This window comes from Aptenodytes patagonicus, chromosome 2 (assembly GCF_965638725.1).
Source record: "Aptenodytes patagonicus chromosome 2, bAptPat1.pri.cur, whole genome shotgun sequence".
Lineage (NCBI taxonomy): Eukaryota > Metazoa > Chordata > Aves > Sphenisciformes > Spheniscidae > Aptenodytes > Aptenodytes patagonicus.
In genome coordinates this window covers 47,602,783-47,622,483 of record NC_134950.1, presented here as the reverse complement: position 1 = coordinate 47,622,483, position 19,701 = coordinate 47,602,783, and the positions used below count along the sequence as shown (strand labels likewise).

The following is a 19,701-nucleotide window of genomic DNA, read 5'->3' as shown; positions in this document are numbered from 1 at the left end:
CATAAATGCTGCATACATAGAGCCTCTGGAAGAGGTGCATTCCAGAGCAGGTCACCTCGACACATAAGGAGGGTCAGGATAGATGGAGTTAAGGGAACATAGCTCACTGCAGCTAAACAAGCTTCAGTTTTCTCACCCCCTAAGGCAGGGTCACGTTCTCACAGCTGTCAGCTTCTCTCTGTGAAACTCCTGTTCTCTGCAAGTCTTGCACCCTTGCAGCCCATCACAGAAGTTGCAATTTTTAGATACTATGCAAAAAGCTGTTTTGACGTGATGTACCTACTGTATGTAATAAGGGCATCGTTCCCCCAGGGGGCCATAAGGTGCTAAACTGCAGTTGTCCTGACTGACATGTGTGGCTTCTACCTGAAAATAGCACCTGAGCGATAGAAAGCTTGCTTCCGATTGGAATCTGGCTGTTTCTGTATGTGGTAAACAGCTGAATATTTCCATTGTATCAGCAAATGTTAGGAACCTTATTCTCCTGTTCTTGCCCTTTAGAAAAATGAATATTTTATTGCCAGAAGGGAATTTTCTTATTGCATAAGCTGCTCTGAACCATTCTGGGAAAACTCAAATTGTGGCCTCCCTTTTCTTTTAATTTTTGCCTCAAATTTGAAAACTTAGCAGTATCAATTTGTTAAAGTTCATTGTTCAAGCCGCTCACTTCTAACAAAAATTGCCGGGAGCCAGGCGAGTTCTGCAGAGGTACCGCATCAGGGATGCTGCGTTTTGAATGGCAGCTCAGGCTCTTGGGAAAAACGTTTTCCTTCGGAGCTGCCTACAGCGGAGCGCTACTGATGCAGGGCAGAGAGTAGATGTGTGGGATCTTTTCAGTGAACTGGGCTCCGGAAAGATGGAAGCCACTTGAGAGAAAAGCTGTAAATGCAGCTGTGCTTATTGGGAATACAGAAGTAATGCCCTAAGAGTCAGCCAGACTGTTTGAGCTCCGATACATCCAGGCCAGCTCAAATATACCAGGTGTGTTGTCTCTAAGTTGGAAGTTGTTTAAAACTGGTATCACCTGCAGTGAGGATCCAGCCTTCCTTTCAGTCAGGGATTCTTCTTGCAATGGCAACGTACATTCAGAGAGACAGCTCTGGAAAATACTGTGCATAGTAACTGTTTGCAAAAGGGAAGCATTTATTAGTAATTGGTGCTTTTAATGGTAGCTCTGTAAATCGGTGAATACTGGGCTCAATTTTTTTTCAGAAAAAGTGTATTTGCAAGTCTTTGGTTATATTTTCTGGATACCGCTAAAAATCACTGTTTTGGTAACCTTTGAACTCTGGTCTAGCATTGGTATATTATTTTGGAAAGTAGTATATCTGACCTCAAAAAGGAGGCTGAGTTTAATTTTTAAGGCAGGTGATAGCAAAAGTGTCTTGTCCATTTAGTGATCTAAACCTGGAGTGAAGATTGTGTGAAAACTATAGGAGACAGGTTCAGAAATCCTTGGACAAGCTGAAAATGGGGGAGTACATCAGGATGCTATGATACAGCATCTAACTGTTGAGCATCTCACTGTCTAGCTATTCAAAATGTTCACTTACCAGAACAGTTAACACTGTGATGTTGAAAACGGTCACTTTTTCTGGAGAAGCATCGGTACTGCATATGCGTGGATTAAAAGCAAAGTAAATACATTTTATTGTAATATTACAAGATGCTGCTTTTCTCGGGTTACAGCTCATTTTGTACTTAAGTGCATGAAAATCGGAAGTTAAGCTTTAGGCTACGGCAAGCACCGTGAGGCGGCAAGATTACATGAGAAATGCTTTCTGCTGAAGAATATTTTTGGGGTCTTTTTCTCCCTGCAGGAGAGCCACACAGAAGAGCATGAAGGTGAAGAGCAAGTCCATGAACAGCCCCAGCAGCAGGAGGAGTACTGACTCACCCAGCGTCTCTGACAATTTTCGTTTTGTGTGAGAACTTTCTTCTGGAGAACGGAACATGTGTGGCCTCAAACTTGAAATCAGTTCACTCCCAGTCTGCCATTAACATTTATGTACCATAGTGAGTGCCAGCCAACCACTGCATTCTGTACCCATACTTTGCCAAGATGCATTTGCAGACGTCTTCTTTCAGTGTATCTTCCCAAGAGGTTGTAGGGCTACATCACCTACTGTACATCACTGCAACTTCACCACTTGGCTGCTTGAGATTTGTTCTGCTCTTTAAAAAAAAAAAAAATATTTATTTTTTTTCTTTTTTGTCTTAAGTATGATACACTTGTAACTTGTTCTAACATATTTATATTGGCATTTTGTGTGGCAAGAAGTACCGTACCACTAGCTGTGTCTCTCACTTTGTGGTGCTTTCACGTTTTCTAGTACATCTGCCTTGGGGCATAAATTCGGTCAGACAATTGGAATAAAGGGATACAGTGGAAGTCATACTCAAGCCATAACGATGAGGTGTGCTGTGGAGGAAAACGCTCGTGTTGCTCACGTTTATTCCTTTCCTGCCTTCACAAAATGGAAGGCAGAGCATCTGTTTTACTAGAAGAGATTTAAACCCCTGTGTTAGAAAGCTTGTTAGAAAGCTGCATGGTATGTTTTTTGGCTTATTTCTGGAGGAACAGACATTCACTTAAGCTTTTTGAAAACCCTCCCAGTTTCCCAACTAGTCAATAGACATTTCCTAGCTTTTCTTCCTTCCTGAGGAATCCAGTCCCAGCCTCCAGCTTCAGCTCTGCCTCCACAGAGCTCAGTGCTCATGGAGGAGAGAAATCTCCTTGACACAAGTGTAGCTGCAGGACACGATCTCTGCCATCGTATTTGGCTTCCCATCCCTCAGAAGAGGACACACTAGGCCAGCCATTTCTTTTTGCTATCCTTCCCCCCTCTGCTGCCCCAGCCATACAAGTATGGAAGACAGAAAATTTCCTCATTAGTGCAAGGCACGGGGAAAAACCGGCAACAGGACTAGCCCTGACCCCCCCCAAACTCCCCTTAAGTGGGTGGTGGACACCTCGTGGGTGTTGAGGCTGCTTCCGAAGCACGGAGAGGCAGTGAGGAGTCCTTCTGGAGACGGAGCACATATCAGAGGGGGACCAGCTGACCGAGGGGCACAGAGCCGGTTCTGCGCTTGGCTGACCTTCCTCTGGCGAGGCTGGCACGGTGCAGAACCACGTCTGCCCTGGAGATGTCTGCAGTGAGAGTGTTCCTTCCAGTGCAGTCCCATCGCCCTGTTCTAAGTGATGGTATTTTATAAACAGAAGCATCTTGAAGTGTATAAAGCATTCCTTATTTTTCTCATAAAACTGTGCATTGTAGTCTCTCTGAATATTTAATGCTTGGTATTCTTGATCTCTCACTTGATTTTCTGAATTCTGGATTGTTATGCTGATTTAGCAGGTACATGGAAGTCCCATCCCAGTCAGCAATCACTGAAAAACTCCAAAGCCTATTGAACAGCTAAATCATCTTAGACCTTCACGTGCTCCTAAAGCGTAAGTTCCCAGCTTATGCTTCCATAGAAAGGTTTTCAATTAATCTACCCCCAGCACACACACACATGCACGCGCAGTTTTCTGTCCTAATCGATCTTTTACAGCTAAGTGGCTCTTAGTTAAATGTGAGATCCCTGCTGTTGTGTTGCACCACAGACAATATATAAAATACTGCTAAGCATTAGAACAGGCATTTCCAGTTCCTTGATTGCTCCCCCTGCTCAGCAGAAGAGTTTCTGGACCCTGCAGGCTGCAGGTTTCCCAGCCCTGCCTCCAGCATCGACCTCGCGTCCTACCCGGGGATGAAGTGAAAGTACTGCAGCCTGCAGGCCAGCGCTTTCCTCTCCCGTTTCGATTGGTTACGAATAAGGTCTGGTTTATAAAAATGTGTATATTCCAGAATGAGTATTTCCAAGAATCACCACAAATGGGGGAATTGTCATTTTCATTGTATTTGTGTTTAGAACATATGTACTTATTACAATTGTCATTGTAATAAACGGTAGTTCTTCATAATACTGTTGAACCGAAGAGCAGTTACTAATTTTTTTCCAGTCTCCAGAATGTCCTTTAACCTGTATGGGATTTCTGATGGGGCAAGGAGTTTGGGATCAGGCTATAAACTTAATTTCATCAGCGCGAGTCTCTGCTTACGGCAGTTCATCCTTCTGCTAATACTCGAGCAGATGCGTGGAGAGCACTTCAAGAGAAAATGTTTTTCTGAAGGTGCAAATGGTTGGGTTGCTGAGCTCCCCGGAGGGTTCATAGCCAGGCTGTTGTGCCTCTCTCCTTTTCTCTCTTTGAAGCACATTCAAAAAAAATGTTTAAAAAAAGCTGAACTTCATTTCCTGAAAATTCCTTATATCCTATTTCTGGTCTGAGGACCATAGCCCTCTCTGCTTGTACCAAGGGGGAAGTGACTGACGTAGGGAGCCGGGGCAGTGAAGTACCTCGTAGGCACTAGAAATTTGGCTGTGCTGAGGGGAGAGCAATGCTCTGAAAGGGGAAAGAGTTGTCCTTCTCCCCCACCCCCTGTGAGTAACCCATTATTCCGTTATGGTTTTAATATGCATTTGTAATTACCTTTACTAAATAGCACACCATAAAGCTTTGGTTATATATTAAATGTAAACTGAAAGGAATGTAAACATATGTATTGTTAATTATAAATAGATAAGTAATGGCATAATAGATACAAAAAGTCTTATTCAGATGTATCAGTCATTTTACATTATCCGCAAATTGTCGCATGGTAGAGTAGATTTTTGTCTGAATATGTGAATAACTTGACTTGCGTTTATCTTTTTACATATTTAATAAAAAAATATATGTTAAAATCTGTCTAGCTCTAGAGACTATTCAAAACATTCTAAAATAATACTTTTCTGGTTTAAATACATATTTTTGTTTCATTAGTGACCGCATATGGGAGCAGGAAGAAAAAGGCAGCTGCTTTAAAAAAAAAAGTTCACTTATTCTGTGTGTGTGGGTAGTATCTGCTTCCCCACGAGCTCAGCAACTGTATCCCCTTCTACAAATCAAAAAAGAAAATGCATGTATGTATGTGCATGTAAACAGAACATTCTTCTTTATGGTAAATGCTCTGCAATTTCAGAGTACCAAATCTCTTGTTGTATCTCAGTTTTGATACAGCAAAAGCAAAACTCGCAGCAGCCAGGAGGTGAAGAGAATACTATAGGAAGGGCACTGAAGCTCCCAGTGGTCTCTTCTTGCAATGGCCAAGTATTCAGGGATGAATCTTCAGTGCAGTACTTAAAAGCCACCTATATTTTACATTAAAATACTAGTTTTTTGGAAGAAAAGGGGGAAACTTCATTGTAATTCTCACAGCTCTGATCTTTTGCAGCATGACCAATGTTGCTGCAGTAGTTGCTGCTAAATCTCCAGGGATTTGAGCCTTGGGTCAGGACCTCTTTCTGCCGTGGGTTGAAGCTACCTGGTTGTGTCCCACCACCAACAGGTCAGCCTGAGCCCTCCCACTGCCTTCAGGTGTCCCCGGGGCTGGGGCTGAGCCGCTGCCCAGCCCCACTTCAGGAAGGCTTCTGATGGAGCAGGGAGGATGAAGCCAGGACCAGAGGAGCCCATTTCCAATCCTTGTGCTCAAACCTGGGAGAACAGTGCTAGTTTAGTTGATTTTCAGAAGGCTAGGGGGGAGGCATGCATTTGGGCTAGTGCGAATGCTCAACAGCATAAAAAAAAAGTAATATATTTTCCAGTTCAAATAGCTGAAAACTTTCTGCCACGATGTTGTGACCAAAAAAAATTGTTGTTAGACTGTTAGGTCATCTTCATGCTGTTATCTGACTTTGCAAAATAAATCTGTGACCACACCGCCCTATGAACAAAGCATTTTTATTCCCGTTCATCGAACCAGTTACCATCTAAGACGGCTAACAATTCAATATATACACTGTGCAATGCATGATCTGTTTTTATACTTGTCTTTATAGAGATTGTAGCGACAAGTTGCTTTAAAAAGGAAAAAGAAAGTTATTTGCCATGTCTTCATATAGAATGTGAAAAAGCTGTCCCGAGCTTAATTTCCTTTAAAAGTGACACTGTATTTCTCTTTAAAAAGTTACAAGTGCAGGCAGGTTGTGGCAGTTCAAGTTTTATAATTCCATTTAATGAAATATTTCAAAATACTCCATTACAGTGCATCAAATTGTGCTGCTTCTGTGACCCTTATTTCCAACTGTTTCATAAATAAGTGCAAGACAGAGAGAGAAGGGAAGCCTGTCCACAGAGTTCCTCCAGTACAACCACATTCAATCCAGAGGTATTTTTGTTTATTTTATTCTAATTCTTTTCTCGTCAGGACTTCCTCCAGATGCTTTTGATGGACGGGTTAAATATAAAGTGTTGAAATAGGTGAGGCTTTTGTGGCAGTGTATCTGGTATCGGATGTAATATTTAACTTCATCAAACAGTGAGATTGCTGGGTGCATGCCTACATCGAACTCATCGTTCCCCTTCAAACACCATCAGAACTGCCTGTTTAGCATCCTTCATTAAATAAACAGCCGTCAGCCTTACTCTAAGAAAAAGAGTCCTTGGGCAGTTAGGGAGCGCCTCGGTGGAGACCCCACGCTCACTGGGCATCGCGCAGGGTAGGGGCACGGCCACCCCACCAGCAGGGAGGAAGGCTGGAAGAAGACTCCTCTCGTTCCAGCTGCAGCCCCGGAGCTGGACCGCAGCGGTGCCGGAGGGCGCGGGAGCCTCCCTTCCCTGCCGGGCTCTCAGCAAAATCTCCAAACCAGCATTAACAGGATGACCTAACTCGAACCTTAAGCTGCTTGAACTGTGACTGTAGTATGATGTTTGTTTGGGGGGGCGGGACCCTCATCATGCTCACTTGGTAGGTGTAACGTGCATACTTTCAAACCGCAAGAAACTTTGCAAGTCGGTGTGGTGTTTCTGCTTTGTGAAGAGGGGAAGCTGACGTGCCATCTTGTCCCCTGGTACCCACGGTAAGGGCTGCCAGGGGAAATCAGCCCTACTGACGTTGTGGCAGGTCAACTACTGTAACAGGCAGTACAAACTTAACTTGAAGCTGTTCACAAAGACATGACTAGTCGGTGCTCAGCTGAAAATATTAATAGGAGCTACTGATGTAAGGGTATGTTAACTGGGGAAAAAATGATGAGGCTGGTGATAAAGCCAGAGAAGAAGGTGAACTTAAGGCTCAGCGTCTCAACAACTGCGCTTCTGCCCTGCTTCTGACAAGTGAGATAGTTAACTAGTTAATAAACATCCCTCTGTGCCAGAAATGTAATTTAATGCTTCCCTTGGGGAAAGTGGACAGATTGTTTCATTAGTGCTTCAAGGCCACAGAGTCCCCCTGGCTAGGGCAGCGTATCAAAAGAGATGAAACTCAAATTCCTACTCCTTCCTCCAAGGCACACAGAAAACCTACATATATTATAGATGAAGTGAGCAGTTTACATCTGCATGCAAATGTGTAATGTCTAAAAAAAGCTTTTCTTGTCTCAGTTCTTTTTCTTTTTTTTGTCATTATCTAAAACCACAAGAATTTGTTTCAAGCGCACAGGCAAATAATTATTTGCTTAGCATTTTGCACTCATAGATGAGGTTTGACTAACTGGTTTTGCAGTGATATATGAGAATCTTCAAAGGTTTGTTGGCCAAATTTATTCTCAGCTGGTTACCTTTGTAGGGTGTATTGCTTGTTGCTACCAAAATATCAACAATGCGCTTGTTACTGCCTAGAAAATAAGTATAAAGGCCAGCTGCTGCTGTACGGAGCCTGCATTTCTGACAGATACAGGTCAGCTGAGACTCATCTTAATGCTGGGGGGAAAAAAATCATACGTTTCAAAAACACTTTACTGTACCCATAGCTTTCTGAGCTTGTTCTCTTTTCTTCAAACACTCATTTGAGGTGAGGAAAAGACTGAACGTACGTAAGCCCTTCAGGAGGTTGTATGGAAGAAATGAGTTGTGAGAAAATAAATACGGAAAATGAAGCAGGCACAGATGTCTGAGTGGGAAGGACATACAGGGAGGGTTTGCGTTGCCGGGGTCCCACTGGTGACTAGGCTGGGCAAAACCAGTGCTGGTTATAAACCATCAAGGATCTCATGTAAACCAGCATGAGTTTATCCAGGACTTGGGACACAGTGGCAAGGAGGAGGAAGACAAAAGCTTCCGAGATGGTAGTAACACGGCATTAGTGAAGAGAATAAATATTAGCAGCAGAACAACTTGGTAAACACTTCTCTGCTGGACGGGAATCTTCCTCTGAGATGAAGCATCTTGCTGCATAGCTCATTGTCGCAGTGGTTCGGATATCTGGACTATTCTATTCTTTGGTTATTTTAATTAGATTAATTGCAACTATTTATCACATCAGAAGAGCTGCGAATCTCCACGTCAAGTGTTACAGTCTGATCATAGTGCAGGTGTTCACTCTTGGACACGTTTCTTCAGGGAAAAGATGTAAATGTTCAAGTGCTCACTCAGCTGCCTTCCCTAAAGAGAAATGATGGAGATTAGCAACCGGTTTTGTATGCGCTTCACAATTCACCGTCTCTCTTCTCCCAGTCGGAGAGGGGAGGACCCAGCCACGGTTCTCGTGTACTTGGGGACCTACGAGTACATGGGGACGTACAAGTATTCAAGCAAGAGAGCTGTGGTCTTTGCATTCTTCTTGCAGCGCACTGATGGGAAGTTAAATCACCACAGACCAGATTCACAGATGATATAAACTGTGCTGGAGGTGGGCCCCCTCGCTCAATAGTGAATTTTGACCAGGTATTTCCATTCTGACCTCCACCGACTGGCCCGTATCAGTGCTGGGGTAAAATCTACTATGATGCCAATGTCTGCTGACAAAAGGCTTCTTTCAAAGAAAAATCCTTACATCCCAATGGTGTATCTGAAATCAAAGAATGCTGACCAGCTCCCTGTGAAATGAGGTCTTTGCCATGCAAGGTGTTTTATCTGAAAGCAAACCCCCATTAAGACACTTTCCTAAGGATTATTTGACAATACTCTTTAGAAAAGAAGGCATTAACTGAGGAAAAATGAATTTAAGCAGAAATTCAGATGACAATAAATGACAAAACTGATATCTAGCAGACACAAAAATGCCCTGGTAAGGCTGGATGAACTGGAAAACCATTCATGTCTCCAGCTTGAGAGATGCTAACAGAGGGCCAAGAAAAGTTTAGAAATTAGAACAGCTATTTTGCTTGCAGATTCAAAGCAAAGTGAACCTTATTTTATGAATTCTATTCATGTCACTTTGCATTTTACCTTCCTATTTTTTCAGTCAAGTAACCCCAGGAAGAAGAAAGGGAAAAAAAGAGGTGGGAGCATTCATGCTACATGGGTCGACTGCTACATAAAACCAGTCCATAAATGTTCTGATTGTGATGGGTTTAAAGCCAAAACCAGTCGGCTACATTGGAATAATTCAAATCAATGAAGTTGCTGCACGTACAAAAAGGGCAGCGCCTGCAGTAAATGGACTTTTTTTTTAACTTTAGACTAAAAAAAACAATACACAGAAAAAAAAAAAACATAACTGAACATTCAGACTCCCAGACACTGCCCCAGCTAGACAGCATAGAAACCGATCCCAGACCCCATCTTCCTTCCCGCCCCAGTGCAGCTCTCCCGTGGCCGCTTTGGAGGCACCCACTCACCACGCAGACCCCGTAGTGCACATGGGCGGCCGTGACCAGGGCGGTGAACACGGCGAGCACCACTTCTTCCGTCCAGCCCAGCAGCCCAGAGATGGCTGCGTAGACCACCAGTGCCAGCGGGAAGAGGAACCAGTGGAAGAGCTCCGGCCGGGTGCTGCTCATCTGGCAGATGATCACCTTGCACTGTCGGAGCAAAAGGCACCAGGTGAGAAGCGCTGGGTCAGCCCGGGGGTCTAGGCAAAAGTACGTCCATTTTCTCTGCGGGTTGCTTTTGAGGAGGGGAAAACAAGGCTAGCGTTCCAAATGGGGCTTGTTTCTGGTGTGAAAACTACTACAGATACACCTTTGTGCCTTATTGTCTGTGAGTCTTAAAGGACTTTATTACAAGTAATTTAAAATACACACTTCTTTTCTGGGGACAGTGTTTTGACATGCTTTGCTTTATGAGCCAAAGCACATCTTTGCAAAAGGGGAGCTGTTTGACACCTCGTGCTTTCACACAGGCTCATGAAGTTGTGATCCCAAATGAAATGTGCAACCACTTAATCACTGGGAGAGCGTACTGGAGTTTTGATCACACGGCATGACAGAAATATATTCTGGTTCATTGTATAGAAGGGAGGGAAGGTAATATATGCCACTTTTCAATCCTGTTTGTCTTTTCTAGCACTCCTTCATGTACTGAAACACCATTTTCTTGGCTCGATCATGGCGGTGGACTCCCTGGAGATGTAGCTTGGGGCCCAGGGAAAGGGATCCCACTCAGAATGGCAGAAAAAATGAATACATGGTGCATGGTTTAACTGAAAGCAATTAGCTTAATTTTACTGAGTTCTTGAAATGTAATGAGTTGAAGTTCAGATTTTTAAAACCAGTTAAGCATGCCTAAGTGTCTTACCTGGTTTAGAGTCCTTAAGAAATGTGTCTCATATACACTATTCTCTTTTTAAAAATAAGGGTTGAAATATTTTTTCAATTTAAGTTTCTATCAAAATTTAAATGTGGTTAAAAATAGATTTTATGTATCCTGAAAACAGTAGAAGAATGAAAAATTCATTCCCTGCACAGTGCCTGAAATCCTATGACAGCAGCAGTATGAGTCTGACCATAGGGAAAGAATACTGGCTTTACTGTCTGTGCTGTGGAAGCTGAAGAATGCAAAAATAAACCGTGAAAAAATAATAAACTTTCAATAATGCAAGAAGTAAGCATTTGTACCTAATGTGAATATTTTTGCTTACAATGCATTATCAGTATTGATTATGAATTTTTTGAATAACACTAGTCTTATGAGTCCTTTGGGAATAATTCCAGAGGGTATCAGAAATTGCTAAAGCAATCTATAGGCTATAATTTTTCTGGCTGAATAATTGCACCTGTCCAGAGGTTGGATTTCACATTGTTTTAAACCGTTATTGCACCGTGTTAAGTATGGTACTCGATTTCTCATAAAGATTGCTTATTAATATTTGGAGCAATTCACCTTCAGTGTATCACAGGACTGCAAAATGGACTATGCTCTGCACTCCTCCCTCAATTCCTTATTCCCCCTGGTCCTGAAGCACTGACTCACACTACAAGCGAGGCAAAAACAACATCAGGAGATGAAAGCGCTGGAGTCTGGAGAGGCAGACTGGAGAGAAAAGTAAGGCTATGGGACTGTGCTTTTCCATCCCCCTCGGCCACACCTTGCAATGCTCTCTGGTCCTCCTGAATTTAAACCTCTAGCAGCTATGGTTTGTACCCCTGGGTAGGTCCTTAGCGTCTTCTCTCTTACCATCTCCCCTGGGAGGTTCCTCATGAAGCATCTCCTGAGTCTGAGCTGCCCCTGCTCGTCAGCCAGCCACCATGTCGGCCACTGCACTCCTGCTATGGTGATGGCTGAAGGTCCCCTCCGTGGGACTTACCCACTCTGTCCCCTCCTCCTGGACTCAAACACGTGCCTCTAAGGGCTTCCTAAGTGGGAGCTGTGACAGTTGTGCTCTGTGGTGATTTCCCCAGACCTGGATATTTCTGAAGAGTTGCCCTACGAGCAAATCTCAAAGCAAGCTCTGAGCCTCTCGGCAGGAGAGGTGGTCAACCCACAGGCAGTCCCACTGCCGGCCGTGGGGACTGGGGAAAGAACTCCTCCTCTCAGGGATAAGCAGCTTTCCTTTTTTAGGCCTCGGAGGCCTTTTTGCCTTAGTTTAGCCAAAAATGCTGGAAATGGCCCGTCTTTCTGCCTGCTCCCAGGAGACCGTCGCCTTCCCTACTCGTCCTGACATTGCACGGCTACGAGGCCAGGTCTGAGACCAGGCGTTTAGCCCAAGGGATCTGCTGGGCAACTAAATATGTTGTCAAAGGCATGAGGCGTTCAAGATACTGGCAGGTAGAGAAACGTGGGCTGCAGTTTGTGGTCTACAGAACAGATAATGGAAACCCAGCGTGTCAGAGTACCATGGAGAAGAAAAGCATTGCCATGTCAAGCCTTACTCTGATGCTGCAGGGAACGTGTTTGTATAAGGGACCAGAGGAGGTGAAAGGAAATACAGGCTTGTTTTTCACTTTTAAAATGTTATAAATTCCAACTAACACACATACATTTTTAATACTTGCTTTTAAAATGTTAATAATTTCCACTAACATGCATACATTTTTAATTCACGCGAACCTCTAACACTGCAGTAGATGTTTCAGTAAAATCAAAAACAAGGCCTGAAGAATATGCATTGCACTCAGTGTCTAATAAACTGTAGTCTACAAAGAAACTTCTGGATTGCCATACTATTTTTCTTCTGCAAGCATCCTGCCACAATTTCTCTCAGTTGGTCAAGACGTATGTGCAGAACCTGCCATCTGCCAAACTCTGAAAGCACTTTCCTCACTGGTATGAAATAACTGTGTTTCTCACTCAGGAATCTACACTGTTCTCTTAAGAAAAAGGGGTAGATTAGGTAATGACAAATGCATACAATAAAACTTATACTTCTGAAAATAACCTAACTGTTGTGAGATTAAGTCCTTAAGATGGAACCATGTGTAGGTTTATCCATTTATAGGATACATCTGACAAGCATCACAATTATGATTTCTTTTCCGTTCCTGAATACAAATTTCTAGAGAGGTTATGCTTTCTCTTTTAAAATCCTACATTTTCAAAGATCTCTCTCATAATGCAAGGCACTTCAAGCCTTTCACTTTTTAAATTGGATATAGTGTTGCTCAGTGACACGATTTTAGATGGTGTTGGAGACTATTTTCCTAAAATTACACTAGTCACTATCCTTTAGGGTATTTTAGCATTAAATGGAGGAACACCTTTCTACTTGGCTGCAGCTCCCTTGCCTCTCTCCTGGCAAGGAGAGAGGCAAAGGGCCTCCTCCAGCGAAGAAAGCCCCGGGTTAACTGCAGTGCTCAGCATTACTGTCTGCCTGCCCTTGTTATTACTTCACCGAGGTTTATGTTGCCTCACAGGCATTAAAAGCGGGAAATTGGTCACAATGATGTGGTATAGGAGAAACTAACCTGTGGGCAGAGAGCCATCGCAAGGCCCCTGCACCTCTTTATGTCTTTCCCTAAAAACAACTTATTCCAAACAGTGATGGGAAAATGCGGGATCAGCTGAGCTGTAGGATACAGGAATGTATGTACCACACTAATGGGCACAACAGCAGGTGAAGGCTACAACGCCCCTACTCTTGCTGGTAAATCGATGCTTGTGTTGAGCTTTCTTTTACGTTAGACAAGTCCCCAGTTCTGCCTATGTGTTGGGGAATATCTGTTATATTTCTGGAAGTAAGGCCTCCCCAGGGCTGTTCATAAACTCCCCAGAAAAAAAAGAACCCTCATAAAAATGTTATGCTGTGGTAGAGTAAGTATCGCAGTACTGTAAGTGTCCAGACAACTGCTGTGGTGTATTTTTATACGAGAGGATAACACAGAGGTAGAAGAGCGGTGTGATTCTGCTGAGTTTGAACTACAGTTTCTGTTCCCTTCTGCTCATTCACATAAACACAGAAAGCTGTCTCTAAATAATACTACCACCACAAACATACTTACAATAACGTTTGAGAAAGCAACCCCAACCATCCATAAAAACAATCTTGGTTGTTTTGCTAATATGTTGCCTGGAGACAAAACCACCCATACTGTAAGAAGAACGAACAGCAACAGAGGTGACACAAGAGGTAGGAGTCCTTCATACAAGGAATCATTCTTCAGTGTTTTCTTTAAATGTGCTCTGTAAATAAATACAATCATTTTATGGAGTAAGAACATTTATCCGTTCTATTTCCGCACGGTAACTTCAAACTCTAGCCTAAACTCAGCCCAAGAATTCATCTTGCAACAGAACTACCTGTGCAAATGTGCTAGATACCCAGACATTTTATGAGAAATTGTAGGATACCCAAGTAACATTTATTTCTGGGATAAAATTATATCGTTTTATTCGCATAGCTTCTGGTCAGCTTCACCAGCTCATCGTTACACATGAAGTGAGCTGCAGTAGCTCTGTTGTTGTAGCAGTCACCCAAATGCACAGCATGCAGGCTTGTGGTGAATTCAAAATATATATTTTTTAGAGGACGAAACTTCTGACATGAGGCATGAAATTACTTCAACCAATACGCCCCACGTTTTTGGTGGCAACACAGTCAAGCACATGGCTGGCAGGCGTTGCTGTTGTTTAGGTCTAGAGGTGATGCTGCTAGACAATCCTGCACCATTGCCAAAGTACAGCCTAAAGGGGAGGCTTTTTTTGCTAATTAGAGTACAGGAAAATTAATGATGCATTGTGTTTTCTCGGATATTTTAAGCTGTCTTTTAAAGGTAGTACTATTAAAGGTAGTAAATGATTCTATTTTCTGTCAGCTAGGAAAAAGGTAACTGTAAGATCAAGAGCTTTTGCGTCTATCTTGCATCTTTCTCACTCAGGCAAAACTCATTAAGAGGTTATAAAATGAGTAGGAGGTTTAATTTATTGAAGTTCACTATCATTAAACCATTTCTTCATACCATAGTTCAGAAGAGCAATTCTGTGTTTGAAGTGTACTGGGAAATGTCCTGTTTAAAATCTCTGAACATTTGTATTTAGAGAAACAGCAAGACAAAAATCCAGTAAATATCTTTCTCATTCCAAAAAAGAACATTCTTCTGACAAAATAACACCTGAGAACAGGTGGCAGGATGAAGAAAGAGAGGAGATGATTGGAAAACTCAAATTCCTCATCACCAAATAGCTTGTGTGTGCATCCTTCAAGCAACCCTGGCTGGATGTTTAGAATTACTGTGCTCTTCTGTTCAGAGGAGTGATAAACGCACCGGAAGGCTTGAGAGACACTATGTCAAACGATGACTTGAAAACGAAAACACTAAACAAAAGTCCTGACGTGAGAGGAAAGAAAGCAAAAATTAAATGTTCATGGGGGCAAATGCTGCTTCTGCCAGGGACTGACATGCCCGAGGTGCTGTCCTCCTTCTCCCAGTCTTCCCCGAACAGGAGTCCCTTGCTCCACTGGTCCCCAGTCCCCTCCTGCTGCTGCTCCCATCACCCTGCCCCAAAGCCCAGCCTTTCTGCGGGTCCTCAGCCTTTCCTGCCCCACATCTCCTGACTCTCCACTCTTCCTGCCCCAAACTCAGGGTTATTCATGCTTTTATTAACTGCACTGAGTAGTACGACAAGAAAAGGGCTGTGTAGGAGCGATGCGTTATTGTCTTACAGTCTCTCCAAAATTTAAATGTTAATATTAATTTCCCCTAATTCCTGAAGACAGGCAGTGACAGTCCCTCCTCCAGGACACTTAGGATCTGAGAGACCTGATGTGACAGATGAGTGAAATGAGCTAGCAAATACTAGAGGAAGGCAGGCAGCATTAATAAAAATAGGCCATCAGAGTATAAACTAACCGTGTATAAAATGCCTAGGTGCAGCAAGCCAACTCCTAGATGTAATCACAGCTTGCCACCTGCCTAGCCTGTACCTGATGGCAATTATCTGCAGACTTCGTACAGAGAAGAGTTTTACAGAAGGATCTGAAAGACAATAAAGTACTTCATGGAGTGCAGGATGATCAGCTACAGAATTTTACCTAGAGCATGTAGAAGTTACAAATCACATTTGACTGCAAATAAAATGCAGTGTTTATAACTACAGAGCTTTCATCAGTTTACTATGCAGGAACAGCGTGAGACTGCCTGGAGAATGGCAAGTGAAAGGAAGAGGAGAGGAGTCATAAACATGGAAAAGAAACCAGTCAGGTTCTCAAAATTGACCAGAAAAACCTTTTACTACATTATCAGGACAGCAGCTGGCTGAAAGAAGCTAGGCTACTTCAAGCATTACATTTATCTCTCAAGCGAGGAAACTGTTAAATATGCAGAATTAAATGGGAAGGGATAGAACTTATTTAATGTTAGTTAACTTACCTGTGAATGTTGTATAGTGTTTGTGGAAATGAAAGAAATAAACTGAAGCCTGGAAGAGAAAAAGATTCATATGTAATGATATACAGTCCTGCTACACTGATGACCTCAGAGTTTTCTCGTATGATAACAGAGCTAGTGTGCTATTTTGAAAATGACTCAGTATTCCTGTACTCATTACAGGATATGAGCTGAGTTTGGAGTCTTTAGGCAATAATAAAACCTTCCTCATCTTTCCAAAAGTTAGCTGCTAGAAATAGTTGCCGATACAGATTTTCTTGCATAATGAGTGACAAGACCAGAATGATTTTTAAAAATTCTGATGCAGTTAGTAGGTAGGATCAGTTATTTGTCATACAGGTTCCTCTGCTGGACCCAAGAAAGATCACGGCCCCATTTTGCATGAGCTGCTCTCTGTTTATGTAGAAAAAACCCAAGTCTGACACCAAAAGCTTTCCAATGGAATATATAAAGACAATTAACCTCAAACAGGGCTGCCCACATTACTGGGGAAATAACAGGTTTATAGTTCAATATACTAAGGTTCAACTAATGATCTGCTTTGCTGATACAATGGCTGAAAGGAATTAACTTTCATGATACGGCCATCATTGGAACGAGTGAGGGGGTTTACTTTTTTTTTTTAAATACAGCTGTGACCTTTCTGGAGCTCAGCTTTAACCCGCAAAGGACAAGGAATTCACCTTTGCTAACGCTGTGTCTACTTGCATCGCTGCCGGTATTACCAACACAGCTGCTAACAGCCCTGGAGCTGCCTGAAGACCCAGTTGTACCCCGTCTGACACCCACATCCCAAATACGTTGGTCCACCCAAGGGTCAAAGAAGACCTCCCAGCAAGAAGTGGAAGTTCAAGGTTTAAACAAAAAAGCAACAGTATTAGTCAGCCTAACTGGTGAAAATATATATAATCCTTTTTTAATCTGTGACACCCATTTTCTACGTGTTTCCCTGCAGAGCTTTTTGGGTTTGGTTAGGTTTTTTTCCCCACTTTCTGTGTATCAAGGGATTTTCCCTGGTCTGTTTGCTGCTCGGAGATTGCTCTGGGTAGCACATTTCTGCCCGGCTTTTATAAGGCATGAGGATTGGTTTTGATGCACTAAATTAATACATAATTCCTATTTTGTTATGGGCAAGAAAAGCACTCTGATGTTGTGAGCCTTCTGTTTTTACCTTAAAAAAAAATCTCATTTAAGAAACACAGTGAACTGTTCGTACAGAAAAGTGGCAAACTTTAATCTCATTATTAGAGATAAGGAAAAATAAGAATGAACAGAGGAAAGAACTGATTTCAGATGACTTTGTACTGGGGTTAATGTGGCATAGCAGGCTCTCAAGAAATGTCAGTGTTTACCATCCCGTCCTCGTCAAAGACGTACCCAAGTGTTTAGCATGCTCTGGCCAGAGTGGCAACTCAAGAGAAGGAAAACTAAAAGAAGCAGGAATAGTAGGGATCAGGAGTGTTGGAAAACAGAAGAAGTAAAAAGGGATGCAATAGATAATATATTTCTCCAGTCTTTCTGGTTATCTTTTAAAGAGGAGAAAACAAATAACTGGAAAAAAATATATTATCCAGCCTGTAAATAATTTCAGGTATTGCATTTTTACGTGTTTACTTCTTGGTTTTGCTTTTTAACACAAGTAAAATGAAGAGCTCTGCTTCTTTACCATGGCAGGAACTCTGTATCAAACAGCTGAAGGATGTGCAGTTGAAGTAATATCCCAAGTATTCTCTAAATATATTTCTAAAATTCGCAAGCTTAGTGCCTTCAAAATGATCTGTGTTTAATGTGCGCTCCGGTTAGCTATGTTTTCTATTAGGCAGGGAGGGCTAGTTCAATAAAATCTTGAATTACGTACAGCAGTTCCAACATCTGTATCACATTAGAGCAGACATGAGACAAAACATTGACTCTTGAGGTTAAATCTAAATTTCCTGCTGCAATCCTGAAATTTGATTTGTTAGGAGAAAAGCAACCGAGAGGAACAGAAATAGAGACTAGAACTAGAAATAGAATTCAAAGAGCAATGGTTGCCAACAATTTGTTATTTTTATGAAGTGCCATTTTAGTTAGAAATAACACACTGACCACAAACAATCCCCCAGCTAGCTAAAAGCCACTTTCCGAATGGGGCAGTTACACCAGTTACTCCTCTGTAGTTTTATACGGCTTCGCTTTTAGCAGAGCGAGAGCTGAGGATGCGGTAGGGAAAGCAAAGGGTGTTCCCCTGTTTCTTATGGGATTTTCAAAATTCCATCATTTCCTACAACGTGTTGCTTTCCCATCTTTTTTTAGCTAAGGAGGCCTGGCTTGGGGGCTGCTTTTGGTACTCATTAAGTCTGCTTTTTAATTGGCATTAAGGATCCCTTTGTGCCCAGGAGCTAAACTGCTGCTTCCGCATTGCTGCCATTCCCTGCTGGTCAGGGGAACAAAAGGTGCAGCCTGGAAAGCAAACCCACTGCTGTCTCTCTGGCGCTCAGCCACCCCGGCACTGGTCAAGTGATGATGATGGAGGTGTTTTTTTTTTTTTTAATGTCCTAAAAGCACATATTTTATTTTAAAATCGTTAAAAAATCAAGTTTAGTGCATTAGATGCTTTTAACACATTACAGAAAATATAACTCCCCAAGTGGTATTAGAAGTATTACTGTTCTTTCAGTATTTTTTAATTTCTCCTTTAATATTTTCCCCCGTTTTCCAGCTGATTTAAATGCTGAGACCCAACTGTAAGAACACAGGCCTGTATTAAAGGCAGAAATACTAAAGCACAGATGGGTGGCACAGATACACACAGGGAATTCTTGTGTTACGCTAAGCTGAAGGTATCAAGCCCAAATCCTCGGATTTAGGTACAATCCTATGGTCAGGCCTCTGCCTTGCACTATCTTGACTCCCTCTTCAGAGAAATAAGCATTTGCAAAGCTCTTTATCAGGAATTATTCTGTCCATATTAAAAAAAAAAACCCCAAACCCAAAACCAAAAAACAATGCATTCAGGAATTCAGGATTAGAGACGTCATAAATAAAGGCATTATCTTGTTTTCCAAATATACATATACGTAAACACAGATACATACACACATACACAGACATGCACATATATATATACACACACACATGTGTAAAAGAGATCAGAAAGATAATTCCCATCGATTTTAGTGACAACCTTAGATTTCATTTGGTGCTTTCAAATTCAATTCCGAAACAGTGAGATGTTGTGTGATATCGCTGAGTGAATTTAAAAAAAAAAAAAAGTGATGGATACTATGGTACATTTGTCCCCTATGTTAGTCTAAACTAACAGTAATGTATTTAAGTTTAGTTATGTGAGGGCATCTTAAACCCTCATGTAACTAAACTTACAGACTACTGAAGACCCGCAGACAGTCAGGTTGCTTCCATGACACACTGCAGTTACGTAGTGTGGCTGCCATACCTGAGTTAATTTAGGCATTTCCGCAAAATACAGACTTGCTTGTTGTAGAGGAAGAGAGGGTACGGCCAGAAACGAACTGCTGACACTACCGTCAGTTCTAGAAAACGCTATTTCAGTAACCAACAGAAGAGCCCCACACTGGCACTCAGACAAAGGTAGAAAGCCCACCGCAGGTAGCCAGGTTCCTGAATACACCA

The 19,701-nt window shown here is 42.3% G+C and overlaps 2 protein-coding genes across 7 annotated transcripts in view; one reads left to right on the top strand and one right to left on the bottom strand.

Moving 5' to 3' along the window:
- Positions 1–4,793, top strand: part of MAPRE2 (microtubule associated protein RP/EB family member 2) — a 102,587-nt gene extending 97,794 nt beyond the window's left edge. For all 5 annotated transcript variants that reach the window (XM_076329745.1, XM_076329744.1, XM_076329742.1 and 2 more), the window contains one exon: positions 1,821–4,793. In XM_076329745.1, the coding sequence (XP_076185860.1) occupies positions 1,821–1,892 (72 nt within the window). In that variant the 3' untranslated portion in view covers positions 1,893–4,793. The remainder of the gene's footprint in view (positions 1–1,820) is intronic.
- Positions 4,794–5,811: 1,018 nt separating this feature from the next.
- The window catches only part of LOC143156380 (ethanolaminephosphotransferase 1-like), a 58,659-nt gene continuing 44,769 nt past the window's right edge, over positions 5,812–19,701 (bottom strand). For both annotated transcript variants that reach the window (XM_076329740.1, XM_076329741.1), the window contains exons 7-10: positions 16,051–16,099; positions 13,684–13,864; positions 9,646–9,828; positions 5,812–8,467 (exon numbers count right to left, since the gene is read on the bottom strand). In XM_076329740.1, the coding sequence (XP_076185855.1) occupies positions 8,402–8,467; positions 9,646–9,828; positions 13,684–13,864; positions 16,051–16,099 (479 nt within the window). In that variant the 3' untranslated portion in view covers positions 5,812–8,401. The remainder of the gene's footprint in view (positions 8,468–9,645; positions 9,829–13,683; positions 13,865–16,050; positions 16,100–19,701) is intronic.